At 34.1% G+C, this 15,035-nt stretch overlaps 1 protein-coding gene across 7 annotated transcripts in view; it reads left to right on the forward strand.

Moving 5' to 3' along the window:
- CAMK2D (calcium/calmodulin dependent protein kinase II delta) overlaps positions 1-15,035 on the forward strand; it is a 294,475-nt gene that overhangs the window by 86,142 nt on the left and 193,298 nt on the right. For all 7 annotated transcript variants that reach the window (XM_072938444.1, XM_031691363.2, XM_006217352.4 and 4 more), the window contains one exon: positions 3,547-3,606. In XM_072938444.1, coding sequence (XP_072794545.1) covers positions 3,547-3,606 — 60 coding nt within the window. The remainder of the gene's footprint in view (positions 1-3,546; positions 3,607-15,035) is intronic.

A 15,035-nucleotide genomic window follows, 5' to 3' on the forward strand; every position in this document is an offset into this window, starting at 1 on the left:
TATGCTTAGGTTCCTCACCCGCAGACAATGCAAGGTTAAAATTGTGTACTGTTTTAAGCTTCTAAGTTTGTGGCAATTCATTATATTGCGATAGAAAACTAGTACTTAGGTCTATTAGTTTGCAGGGAGGCCATAACAAAGTTTCATAGACTGGGTGACTTGAATGACAGATATTTCTTTTTATATGTGTTGACACTTGTACATGTGATGCAAAAGCAATAGTGGATAAAATTGCTGAGACCTTTGCCTGAATCAGAGCAGTGGTATCAGACTGTACTATTGGACTCTGTATTTTTCAGCAACATGCACTCATAGACCCCCTCATTGCAAGAGCTCATTTCACTTCAGATTGTCCTTGATGAACCAATTAAAATTGTTACTGTTATTAAACCTTTGATCACACAACATTCTGCATGACTCAATAGGAAGAATGCAAAGAGCACCTCTACTCCACATCAGAGTACAATTATTAGCTCAAAGAACACTTGTACCTGCACATTTGAGGTTTGTTTGTGTTTGAAGATGAACTAGCTACTTCATGAAACACCATTTTTACTTGAAATAACTGAACAACTAGCTGTGATTATTCAGATTTAGGTTTTTGACAGGCATTTTCTCAAAAATGAACAAAGTGATCCTGTCATTTCAAGAACAACTGACAGCATTTATTGCCAATAACACAATTCTGGCTTTCAAACAAAATTGGAATTTTGGAAAACTTGTATCTGCCCACGAAGCCTAGACTGATCCCCGAATTTAAAGAATGTTCTGCTGAGATTAGTGGTGATATTAACAACTGTTACTTTTCTGATAGTGTATAATGAAACGTGGCAACATTTGCAAGAACTGTATAATGTATTGAACTGATATTTTCCAAATGACCGCTGTGTCATGTTATAAAATTATGCCTCAGTAGAAGACTCCACGTGCAAGGAGGAGCAGTGGATTTTAATGTGGCAGAGTAAAAATTTTATTATATTAGAAAATATAGTGTTGAAAATAAATTTGAAGTTCGTAACTTCATTGATATGATTCATAAAGTTTATTAATAAGGTTTCAGATTTCACACGGCAACTAACCTTTAAGAAACTACCATTTGTTGAGTTTTGGTATAATATTAAAGAATAACATGCCCAATTATCTATTATAATACTTCCTTCTTGTCCAACTCTGTGTCCTTGTGAGTCAGATTGTCTTCATACACTTCACCCAAACAACATCTTGCAGCATATTGAATATAGAAGCAGACATAAGAATTCAGCTGTCCTCTATTAAGCCAGACTTCAAAGAGATTGCAAAAATGTAACAGTGTCACTCTTCTCACTTTTTTTTGGAAGGGGGAGAGGAATATAGTATTTTTCACGAAAAATATGTTACTATGCTGGTGTTGGAAAATCAGCATTTGGCTGCCATCATAATAAAGATTGGTTCAGGCAAGAATCATCACTGAATGCCAAACCTAGAGGGAAATTTTGATGAGGAACAGGATGTTTTCTTGGTTTTCAAATATCTTCCCATGTACTTACTAGTTACAGAGGAAAAAATTTTAAAACAATAATTATTTAGCAGGGAAATTTCACAGCACTGCGACCTGGTGATCCAAGATACCACTTTTGAGGGGCAGTTGGACAATGTGTACCTCTAGATGTGACAGCCTGAGAAGGATAATGTGCTAGCTGAGAATGCATAGCCTCAGTCACATCATGAGGAAACACTTGACAAAACCAAAATGAGAAATATTCTCTTTAGGAAATAGACACGATGATATTCTTCAAAAATGTCGGGTCCTAAAAGACAAAGGAAAATGATGGAAATATTCCAGATTAAAAGAGCAAAGGAGAAGTGACAACTAAATGCCATATCTGACCCAAGACTGGAGCCTATATTAAAAGGAGAAAAATCCTACAAAGGACATCATTGTGTTAAATTGACAAAATTTGAGTAAGTGCGATAGATTAAAGTATTGTATCAATGTTAAATTTGATAAAGTTGATAACTACTGTGATTGTAAGAGAATATCACAATTCTTAGTAATATACACTGAAGTGTTCAGGGTAAAGGACCTTAATGTTTATAACTTCCCTTCGAATGGTTCAAAAAAGTTATTTTAGGTATAAATATACATTTATATGTTTATATATACCTGTGTATCAATTAGATAAATATATGTTTACAATTACATGAATTACAGGGAGGGAGAGAGCATAAATGATACAAAAGGAGTAAAATATTAATAATGTATCTGAATAAAGAGTACACAGGTGTTTTTTATACTCTTTAAATTTTCTGTAAGTTTCAATTATTTTCAAATGAGAGTTTAAAAATTAAATGCAGTGACTTATGTTAATGTAATGGGTTCATTGTTTTTATAGTGAATTAATATAAATTTACATTTTTTTCTCAGTTTTATTTCTAATAGACTAAACATTAAGAGATCTAATCCAGATAAAGGTTTTTTGAGGTCCCTGATAATCCTCAAGAGTATTGAGGGGTTCTGAGACCACAGAGTTTGAGAACCATTAGCATAAACTGTGTATGGGATGGTTAGGTAGGTGTCCCCCTCATTCTCTAAAGACTGTTTTATGACAATATTTAATGTGAGCAGATTTGGTAGATGTCACTTACTAATTTTGTAATCTAGGGCAAGCCACTTAACCTCTGTCTGCCTTAATTTTTGTATTTGTAAAATAGAGATAATAATATTGCCTATATTAGAGGGCTATTATAGGGTCTAAATCAAGTTCTGTATATAAACGCTTACAACTAAGGACCACTCCATAGTACTGTTCTTGTTGGCAACATGTGTTTCTCCTGTGTTTGTGCCTCTTTCTGCCATTTATTTTGTGTTTTGGGTAGTGCTTTTGGCTACAATTATGTGTACAGGAACTACCATAAAGAAACCAGAGAAGAGTATCAGATAGTTACAGTGGTCTACTCCCCTTCAAAGAAATGGTTAGGGAAACAGAAAAGGGTGGAGATGAGCAAGCAGTTTAGGGTTTTGGGGAGTCTTTGGTATAAGGAAAAGCGTCACACGCCCAAGAAGCTGGACCAACAATTGTATGAAGAGGGGTTGATAGAAAATATGATGGGACAGGGAACACATCATTGTTAAGGATAAACTGTAATTAACCCTGTTTAGCACTTGTTCCATTGGTGTTCCAATTGCCAGATATATATCCTTTGCTTAAATGTGTGTCTATACTGGCTTCTTTAAGTTGTTATAACATGATATACATAGGGTGAAGATAAGAAAGAATACTATTCTTTGGTGCCATTTTCGCTTGTCCCCAGCCCACATCTAAATTCAACTCTATTCTGTACCTCACTCTATCAAGCATCAAGTCAATAAAAAAATAATTAGACTGTCAAACTATGTTGTGTTCACCTAATTCCAAATTCAAATGTTTACTTTTTAAAAACAAATCAAAAGATAAGTAAATGTAAAAGCTATGTCATTTTGATATGCTGTTTATTGCCTTTTAATCTTTTTATTTTGGCTAAACGTTGTGATTCATTTTTGTGTGTTTTTTTTTTTTAAAAAAACAGATCACCAGAAACTGGAAAGGGAAGCTAGAATCTGCCGTCTTTTGAAGCACCCCAATATTGGTAAGAAAATGTTTTCAGTATATTTTAAATATTAATTAAATTTTTATGTTCTGTATTTTTTTGTCACAATTAAAACTGTTAATTTAATAATCTAGAATATTTTCAAATAGGTTCCTGACTTTGTTCTTTGTTACATTAGGTTCTTCAGAGTTTTTCGAAAGTTTTTCAAAAAATAGCAGATCTTTCATAAGAATGGTTTAAAGATATAAGGCATCATTGGTTGAATAGTGCTTTTATGTGTCTTTAAGGATTGTCAGCTGCTGCTATTGAAATATGGAGAGACAGAACTTCTGCCATTATGTTAGTCAGCTGCTACTTTTCATCTATCCTATAAAGTGTTTACTTCATAATTATTGATTCTCTTCCAGAAGCCAGTAAAAATATTTTGGAATATTTTCCCTCATGAATTATAAAATAGCATGATAATGTTCAAAATTTTAAAACATTGATTAATATAAGAGAAATAGAAGAAAGAATCAGAGGAAAAGAAAATGCCATATTTTGTGACAATAATTTTGATTATTTTGGAAAAATGTTACTGTCCCAGGTCTGTCAGTTTTATTGGCAATCAAAGTTTTCTGATGTAAAAGGAAGAAAAGGAGTGCTAGTGCAGTAGAATTAGCAAAATCATTGACTAAGTTTTATAGTTCTTTATTTTTATGTATAGAGCCATTCAGTTTCTATTCCTGCCTTGAAGTGTAGTGTCCTGCATTTTGTAGGCACTTTTTAGGTTCTGAAGTGAATAAGTAAGCACTACCATGTTACTCTAAAGCATTAACAAACTAGCAGCTGTCTAAAGGGAACCTTCTGGTTTGTGGAGAGAACAAAACAACTCTGAAATGCAGATCTGCCTCTACTAGTATTTTATCCTGATAAAAGTCTGTGGCATTTCTTGGTTGGCTGTATTCTTTTGCTAGGGCTACTGTAGCAAAGTACCATAGATTGGGTAGCTTAAATAGAGAAATGTTTCCACAATTGTGAGAAAACAGAAGTCTGAGAGCAAGGTATGGGAAGAGTTGATTTCTTCTGAGGCCTCTCTCCTTGGCTTGTAGATGGCTGTCTTCTTGTGTTTTCACTTGGTCTTCCCTTTATATGCTGTCTCTGTTGTAATTTCTTCTTATATAAGGACACTAATAATATTGGATTAGGGTCTACCCTAATGACCTCATTTTAACTTAATTACTCTTATAAAAACCCTACCTCCAATGTAGTCCTATTCTGAGGGCACTGGGAGTTGGGATTTCAACATGAATTTTGGAGGGACATAGTTCAGTCCATAATGTTGGCTAAAGAGAAATTATACACTGTGACCCACTGTATAGTTCAAAGAGTACTTTGCTTGCTTAGGTTTAAGATAAAATGAAATCTTTGTTTACTGAACTTGTTCTTCTTATGAAGGAGAGTGGGTTTTTTGCTTGTTTTGTTTTTAATCAGGATCCTTCTATGAAACTCAGTTTTTGTAGATAATGAAACTAGTTGCCTCCATTTCCTCTAGCGGGCCAAAGTCAACCCAAAGACGCCCCAACTAAATCAAGAATGATTTTCATTTTGACACCCTATGCAAAATAACTTTACCAAAAAAAAGGGGAAGTTGTACACTGGGAAAAATTCTAAGGTTTTATGACATAGCACCATCAACACATTCTGACACAACAGAGAATACTTTTAGGGGTGCATATCTGCCGAGGTCATAACTCCTTGGTCACCTTGCTTGAGATTTTCTTCTCTCTCTCAGGATGTTTCAGGAGCACAAAAGCAACTGTGGAAATTTCAGGTCTTTGAACTCTCGGACCCTTTCTAACAGAAGAGATTTCTCATGATCCTGTACTTCAGAGTATAAATCACAGCTAGATTAAACTTCCAAGATACAATCTCAAAAATCGTGACAGTGGCAGATTCACTCATATTATTCATTCATTCAACAAATGAATATTCTGGGAATACAATGGGAACACAGAGAGCAATATTCCTGCCCCCATGGAGCTGGCATTGTTGGGGTAGATAGACAGTAAATGAAGTAGAGAATGTTAGATTGTGATAATTACCAGGAGAGAAAGAAAGCAGGGAAAGGAAATTGAGTGTATTGGAGGATTATGTTTTAAATAATTGGTCAGGATGCCTTTATTGAGAATGAAATTTGAGTGAAAACCTAAAAGACAAGAGGAAGCCGGTCATTAGGCTCTCGGCCGGAGGAGGCAGGGAATTTTACAGGCAGAGGGACAAACTGCCTGTGTAAAGGCCCTGAGGCAGGAGTTGCCCAGTGGATTCCACTAAAGCTCTTTTTTTTTTAATTGGAGAAATGAGGATGAGTTATTTTTTGTTTTACCCTGATCAGTGGATCTCCATGTCATGTAATGTGACAATGTCATATTTACTCCCGTAAAGAAAAATGATTAAACAGCAGCAACAGTAATTGTCATAAAATTGTAAGCAGTGGCACACAAAGGTGTGTTTTAAAGGCAGATGCCACAGTGGACATCTGAGGGTGGACTGGAGAGCTGGGACGGACGGGGCTGTGAGCCAAGCGTGGCTCTTCCTGCTGAGATTACTGTGCCCGGTGAACACTTTCGCACGGATCACTTGCACTTACTCACTACTGGTCAGATTACAAAGGGAAAACAGCAGTTGGTCCTGATTTCTCTGAAATAGATAATCTGATACCTGAGAATGTGAGACTCTTACCCTCTTCTTTGCCTTCCTCCATTCTGCTATTTGCTTGGTTTTCTTAAAACCTATCAGATTTTAAAACTTCAAAGAAGGAAATACTACTTCTGACAATTTTTTCTCCTGTGAAAATTTGCTTGTTACATTTTTATTTTTTTAGGTGTCTTTCTCTTGGCACAGAATCAATAATCTGAGAATTTGTGGCAAGTGAAAGGTTTCTCCCAAAGAAACATATTAAACCAAAGAAAAGTTGTTATTTACTCAACCATTTTCTTTCAGTGCTATTTTTGTGTGTTTTTCTGATTTTCAAAATAATACACACATTTAGTGGAGAATTTGGAAAGCACAAATCATGTGTGAAGAAGAAACCAGAGGGAGCAACTTTTAATACTAGTTTTATTCATTTCTGCTTTTTTTACAATAAGTCTTATGTATATGCTAATTTTCAGCATTCTCTTGTGTGCATTTTCACACCCCTTTAGATAAACCATGAAAATACGATTTTTAATTGTTAAACTCAACATTTGTTAAGTGTTTAGCCATTGTCCTGCCATATTGTAGGTTCACACTGCTGATGAAGCAGTGATCGAGAGAGACAGTGTCCCGCTTTTCCAAAGCCTTGCACCCCAGTGTAAGGAGATAGGCCATAAACAAATAAACCATCAAATGCTGTCATAGGGACTGGTTCTGTGCAGAGACTTAAAATAGGGTAGTTTAATAGCAGGGCATTGGGTGGCTACTGTCAAAGAGTGGCAGAATCAGACAAAGGCAATAGATAGATTTTATTCAATATTACTGCAGTAAGGGAAAGAGCTGAGCTTAATTCTGATACAGCAAGGACATTTGGAGATTTATGGCCAGGGAACAGAATTGAGGGGGTCAGTGAATGGAAAATTATCAAGAGGAGACAACAAAAGTAGGGGGATACTTGCAAAACCGGCTTAGAATAACGAGATTCTTATTAAAGGCAGACCAAGGACTTAGATATCAAGGATGGGCCATGAAGAACTTGATTAGTTATCAAGGGTGCATAAATATCAAGGGTGGGAGGATGGCTTACTGGAGTTCTTTGCCAAGACTGGCTTAGGCAAGTTGAGGGCAGGGCCCCAGAGGACAAGACCTGGGTTGAAAAGAGGGCTTAGAGGAGCCTGTCTAGAGTCTGGTCAAGGAGAGAGTCTTTGTCACTACTTTAGAGTGGCTTATCTGGCAGGAGATGTATGTGGAGGTCACATTTAACCTGGTGTCTAAATGACAGGAACAAACCATTGTGGAAGAGCTCAGGGAGAAAGGGTTGCAGGCAGAGGGAGCTTCCCGCGTTAGGGGAGGAGTACAGGGATCTGCCTGTGACCTGCCCTGGGTGAAGGCGAGTCAGATGACCTGAGATGAGTCAGAAGGGGAAGTAAATGAGGCTATGTAGGGCTTTGTAAACCAAGTTAGAGCATTTGGGTTTCACTCTGAGTGCAGTGGGAAGTCAGGAAGCAAAAAGATTGTGTCACAGTCTGATTTACTGTGTCTGCTGTGTGTGAAATGGATTGTAGTCACGTGAGCAGAGTCAGGGCTCATAGTGCTCCACCAGTTCCTCAGAATCTAGTTTTTATCACTCTCTCTAATGCCCTTGGCTCCATCTTCTTGGGTAAGGATTTCAATAGCTCCAGGGGGCTCTCTCTTCCGTGTGGTCCACGTGGTCTGTGAAAAGTGCTGTGCATCTTTTGGCTCAACAAATTTGGAAGTGCAGGCAATTTCCTGAGGTGCGTCTGTTAATTAGCTTGTTTTTGATCATAATATTTATCTTTAATTTTAATAAAATGGCTTATTTTCCCTTGAAGTATAAACATATTTGTGGTAGACCAAACAGTTTGAACTGTATGTCAGCATATTTACTAAAGGGAAAACACCTTTAAGGTAGTGAAATTAAAGTCATAGCCAAATTGTTTTAAAAATTATTCTGCATTTCCATTATTTTTGTGCTTGATCTTTGATAATCATTATTACTGAGGAATTGAAAGCTAATGGTGAAAGCCAAATAGCTAAAAACAGTAAGGAACAACCAGGAAGATGGCAAAACACTCATTTAATTCAACTATATGAATGTGAAAACAGTTCGACTAGGAAAAGAAAAGAGAAACTATCAAGAGCTTTGACCTGATGCATTTGATGTCCTAAGTGAGAAAATACCTACTTACCCTTTATTTTCGACATCAGTATTTGAGACAACTTTGCAGTTGGTGGTATGAAAAATTTTGTTACTGGGTTATCCCATTCTCTAAAGACCTGAATTTACACTTTGTGTAAACTTTGGAAAGACTAAGACAATTTTTTGAAAGTTTGAAGAAACATTTATATTTGCAGAAGATCAGTTATCACCTTTTTAGGGTGAGCCTTTACTAATAAGGTTCAGTGAATCTCAGTAGCTAGAAAACCAAAGGAAGGGCTCTGTGGCCTTGAAATCTAGTCTGTATTAGTGTCCCAGGATTCCTTGTACAATGAATTCACCTTCTTGATATCTTATCATATCTCTTAATGATTACAGCCTTTCTACCCCTTCTCAGCCACTATCCCAAAACACATAAACACCATCACTCATATATTATTATAAGGTGCAGTAGAAAATTAAAGACATAGTATTTACTGGAAAACTATGTAGACTTTGTGGACTCCCCCTTTATTCTGCTTCTGACACTGATCTATGAACTATTGAAGCACATCCCATGTGCTCATTAACTTCTGTCTATTCTCTTTGTCAAGCAGAGAAAGTACTAACTATTTTATTTCCTTCTGAGAGGTATTAGAGAATCAAATAATATATCTTGGTGAGGAATTAAACTTTGGAAGATATTTAATGTAAATAAACAACTGAATAAATTATTATGGAGCATCACTTACAAAGTACTACATAATTAATCATTTCTTATTTATTTTTAAATCATAGTTGATTTACAATATTATATAACTTTGAAGTGTACAACATAGTGACTTACTATTTGAAGGTTATACTCCATTTGTAATTATTATAAAATATTGGCTATATTTCCTGTGTTTTACAATATATCCTTGCAGCTTATTTATTTTATTTGTGGTAGTTTGTTCCTCTTAATCTGTTACCCCGTCATGCTTCCTCCTCCTCCCAACTTCCCATTGGTAACCACTAGTTTGTTCTCTGTATTTGTGAGTCTGTTTCTGTCTTGTTATATTCACTAGTTTGTTTCATTTTTTAGATTTCTACATATAAGTGATATTTTACACTTAATTAGTCAAAGTTCTTAATGTTTAGTGCTTTCTTCCTGAGAGATATATACTCGGTAGTGGGAAAATATATTTTAGAAACTGTTATGTATTATATATATATGATATATACTGTCTATATGTAGTATTGTATATAATATGTATAATCAGAATCATAATATTGCAAGACAAGAGATTTCGTAGATTATTTACTACAAACTCTTAACTTTTTTGTGTTAGTAATTAAAGAAACTAAACTTTTCCAAATCTCTGTGATTGATCCAAAGTTACAATTCTTCAATGACACTGCCAAACCTAAATTCTTCATACCTTCTATATAATGAGGTACTGATGTTTCGGGAACTTGACTTGCAACAGCAAGATTGAAAAGACATTGGTATTCATGCTCCCTTTCGAGGAGAATTTTATTTTGAAGTTGTTTTTGATTCAAATCAGTCCTTCCCTCATATAGGATAAACATTAAGTTAAAAACTACTAATACTAATACCAGAAAAGAAAACTTTGTAAGCTTTAGAGAGCATAAGTAATACATTATATATTAACCCTAATGTGGAACCATTATCTTTCAGAAAAATGCTCCGATTGAACAAGTTTTATAGTTTGACATGTATATATAATACATGAAATTACATACACTGACAGGTTGAGAGTGAAGAATATATGTAAAGGCTTTACTTTCTATATAAGCAGTTTTCCCATGCCTGTGAGTGATAATTTATGGCATATGGATTTATATAATTTCCTTTTCCTAAAATATAAAACTGGAAGAGCCCTTGGGAATTATCTAAGCCCAACATAGATTCTACAGCTAGAGATTGGAAGTGTCAGTAGAGAAGTAATATGCCCAACCAAGTCCCATACAGACCTCCAAAGAGATGAAAAATGCACAACCTGCTTATTACCTCATTTTACATGTACGGTCTCTTCTTTTACCTGATCTTGGAGGCAGGTGTCATACTGTAGAAGTAATCTTTGAACCTCAATTTTATTTTATTTTTTAAGAAATGGAAAATTTTACTCAAGCCAAACTTGAGGATTATAACCTGGGAACAGCATGTCAGAAAGCTCTGAGAACTGTTCCTGAAGCTCAGTTTTAGACCTCCCTGGTCTTTGCAGAAATTTCTTGAATCAAATGTCATCCCTCTATTTTTCATGAGACAAAATTCACAGTCATTTTTGTTTTTTCTTTTGTTTTTAACAAAATTTTACCTTTTTGTTACACTCTGCATGCAGTCCTCTTACAGGTTCCTAGAATTTAGAAGGAACCAATCCAATCACATTGTATGAGCTAAAACTCAGAAATGTTAATCTTTTTTTTTTTTTTACATTTTTATTGATTCATAATCATTTTACAGTGTTGTGTCAAATTCCAGTGTTCAGTACAATTTTTCAGTCATACATGGACATATACACACTCATTGTCACATTTTTTTCTCTGTGATTTATCATAACATTTTGTGTATATTTCCCTGTGCTATACAGTGTAATCTTGTTTATCTGTTCTACAGTTTTGAAATCCCAGTCTATCCCTTCCCACCCTCTACCCCGCCCCCCCCCAGAGATGTTAATCTTAAATATTCCCAGTAGTTATCAAATGATTAAATTGCCTTAAATGGCTGTTGCTACAAGATTTCAGTTTTGAACCCTTTGAAAGAAAGAGTCACATGGGAAAGAACAGCTAGTGTAAGTAAATGTTAATTGATGTCCTGAGAAAACAAAGTTAATGTTTTTATGAATGACAGACAAAAGTCTTTTTCAGTGTTGTGAGAAATTCAGCATTTCAAGAATGATGCTTAAACAGTTTTTCTCTATGACCTTTTCCATTACTGACAGTTTTACCCAATATTCATAATAATTTTTAATTACACAGGAATATGTAACATTTGTTAAACAATTTTCCCCAGTGATTCTGCAACAAATAAAAGGTAATTTAGCACTATTCAGTAGTAAATAGCAAAGTATTCTTGTTTTATGTTCACATTTTAATTAAATCTCACCTCTTTTTGTTGATTATTTGGTGTGAAGGCTAAATTGCTTCTTAGAATATCTTACTGTCTGCAGAATTGATTATCCTTTTCTAACAAATGTGAGAAAATATCACAGATTTCTTTTCTCCCAACAAGTAAATATTTTCAAAAATAGTCATCTATTCTAGCTTTTTCTTTTTTCTTTTGTTTGTTTAATATGGTGCCAGTCATGTACCCTTTACAATTCTTGGTGGAATGTTAAATTCATAATCTTTTTAAGTAAACAACTTATTTAGTAGAAAGATAAAATATGGGTGTAAAAACTGTAAGTTCAAGATAATATTTTAAATTCTCTTTTAATTGGTGAGTTTGGATTTGAGTACATTTGTTATTGGTTCCTTTATAAATTTTTTTTTCATATCAAATGAAAAAGTCAGTTTCTGAGTTACATTATAAGTAGGTGGATTTTACGTGAAATTAATAGAGAAAAATGATCCTATAACAAAGGACAGTTTGTATTTCAGACTTACTGGATAATGCATAATGTTGACTTGAGTGTATCGCCTGATTTTTATGCTAAACCTATTTAGTTTCCATTTTGTTCTGTCTTCCCTAGTTTCAGGGTGGAATTCCCTAACAGAGTATTTAAAGTTTATAATAGTTTCTTGGCCTCAGGAGTAAGCCCTTAACTAAAACTTGAAAGGAAAATAATTCTAAACATTACTAGCACCTTTTTCTTTCTTTGCTTGCTTTCTTTATTAGGGCTTGAGTTATACGGAATGTCCTCCCCACTCCCTGATCCCACCATGCGCAAGAACAGCTCATGTAGCCAGGAAGCTGTGAAAAGAGCTCAGGAATCTTTTAAGTTGCTTAAAAATCATTGCTCTTTTCGTTAGTACTGTTAGCTTTGATAATAATACATTTACATGTAGTAAACTATTGTGTTAAGATTTGAAAATGGGCTACATAAAAGAAGAAAAATTAGGTTGGAATTCCAGTGAATTTTGCCACTAGAATTAATAACAAGACTGTTACTGTGTTATCAGGCAGTGGACTGAGTGCTTCCCACGCATACAGTCTTTGAATCCTCAATACAAACAAATGCAGTTCTTATCTGCATTTTACAGACCACGTATCTAAAGCCCAAAGAGATTACACAATGAACCCAAGTCAAACAGCTAGTAAGTGGTTGAGCTGGGACCTGCACTTTCTAGGATCAGTCCATGCTCTTCAGTGTACACTCTATTGCCTCCAGTTACTGTGTAACTGGATTACTCGCACTGTTTAGTAAGTAGAGAAAATAATCTAAAAATTTTATCAAGATTGGTTAAAATAACAGTAGACTGAGATCCTTTCCTAGAGGTATTACATAATTTTACTATTTATCTTTAGTCTTTACTGCGGAGGGTTAATATCAGCATGAGATTATTGAAACACTGATAGCAAATACAGATACTATAGAACTAATTCTGTTTTTTTAATGATTTTTTTTATTGGAGTATAGTTACAATGTATCAGTCTCTGGTGTACAGCACAATGTCCCAGTCATACATATACATACATGTATTCATTGTCATACTCTTTCATTAACGGTTATTACAAGATACTGAATATAGTTCCCTGTGCTATACAAAAGAAATTTTTTTTTAAATCTATTTTTATATACAGTAGTTAATATTTGCAAATCTCAAGCTCTCAAATTTATCCCTTCCTACCCTCTTTCCCACTGGTAACCATAAGATTGTTTACTGTGTCTGTGAGTATGTTTCTGTTTTGCAGATGAGTCCATTAGTGTCTTCTTTTTTCTTTTCTTAGATTCCACATGAGTGATATCATATGGTATTTTTCTTTCTCTCTTTGGTTTACTTCACTTAGAATGACGATCTCCAGGTCCATCCATCTTACTGCAAATGGCATTATTTTATTCTTTCTTATGTCTGAGTAGTATTCCATCGTATATGTATATGTTACTTCTTTATCCAGTCCTCTGTCAGTGTACATTTGGGTTGTTTCCATGTCTTGGCTATTGCATACAGTGCTGCTATGAACATTGGGGTGCATGTAATTCTATTTTAATAATAATGATTTTTAGTATCTTAAAAGATTTTTCACTAAGTGGTCATATCTGACCCTGAATTAATTATTTACTTGCTAGGCAAGACAGTCTTTTACTCTCTTCTCTTATTGATAAAGAAAATGAATGAAATATTTGTCAGAAAACAATGAAGATTAAGGAAACAAACCAACAACAGCAATTAATGTGATGTGTAATATGACAAAACAAACTTTATAAACTATTCTTAAAACTGCAGAAAAAGAATCAGGACAGAATACTTACGGAATGTGAATTCTACTATCATATGAACCCTCAGGTGGGCAAATGTTTTTAAAACGACCATTGTTGCTCACAGAGTACGTACAGGAGTACAGTTAAGAGTTTTGAAATAACTATTGAAAGTGCAATTTAGAGTTTAATTATAGCATTTATTTCTAGCCTTTTATAATGCTTGCTGTGGTTTAGTTTGGTAGAAAAGTTGTCACTTTAGAAATAGTAGCTCTATGTTCCTATTATTTATATATTTGAAACCAGGAATTTGTTTTCTTTACAAATGTCCCAAAGGTAGAAGTGTTTGCTCTTTTAATTTGATCTATAGTGCATTTGCTTAATAAAAACAATCCTGGATCTGATGAACTTGCCATGGAGAGATGATTTTGTCAGACTATTGTTTGATATATTAATTTTGTTGATTATTTAGTTTAAAAGGCTAATGGACTGTGTTGAAGGAAAGGAAATACATACATACAGTGATATAACTTGAATTCTTCTCTTAAAATATTTTTTAGCATTTTGTATTTCAGTGGTCATAATGTTTTCTGTGAAATGACAGAAATATTAAATGAGAAGATTTTCTTCATATTATTGAAGTTCAGTAGTTCATTGTTCAAAGATTACTTTCAATTTTCAATAATGGATATATTGTGTAAGTGTTTTAACCAATGGCTTAGACTAAGAAGAAAAATTTCTGTAGCCTACAAAGCTTATGTCCAAGGAAGATGGTGATAATTTTTGTAAGTCCATTGTTTTGATGTATAGGAAGTTTTGTATTTCGTTCATTCTGTTCAGAAATGAATAATTTTACTCATGAATATTCAATTTGAATCTTAAATTATGTAAACAGTTCCCTTGTAAAGATATTCATAATTGAGCCCCTTGAATATCAGTGGTTTGCATGTTCAGATGAATTTGGGTTAGATTATTTGTAAAAGCAAACAAACAGAAGAACCCCAAAGAATGTTTGGTTAATCTATTTTTTAGGAGCAAAGCTCTTAACTTTAAAAATTGAAGTGGTGAAATAGTTTTTTACATTTTGATTAGCTCTGAAGATATTTCTCAAAAAAATTTTAAAATATTATAAAAAATAGCGATTTTATTTCTTTCCATCTGTCATTTCCTTCTAATTTCTTAAATAATCATTACAAATTGTTTTTGTTATTTATTTTTACATTTTTTATTGAGTAATAGTTATTTTACAATGTTGTGTCAAATTCTAGAGT

Source organism: Vicugna pacos, chromosome 2 (assembly GCF_048564905.1).
Source record: "Vicugna pacos chromosome 2, VicPac4, whole genome shotgun sequence".
Taxonomy (NCBI): domain Eukaryota; kingdom Metazoa; phylum Chordata; class Mammalia; order Artiodactyla; family Camelidae; genus Vicugna; species Vicugna pacos.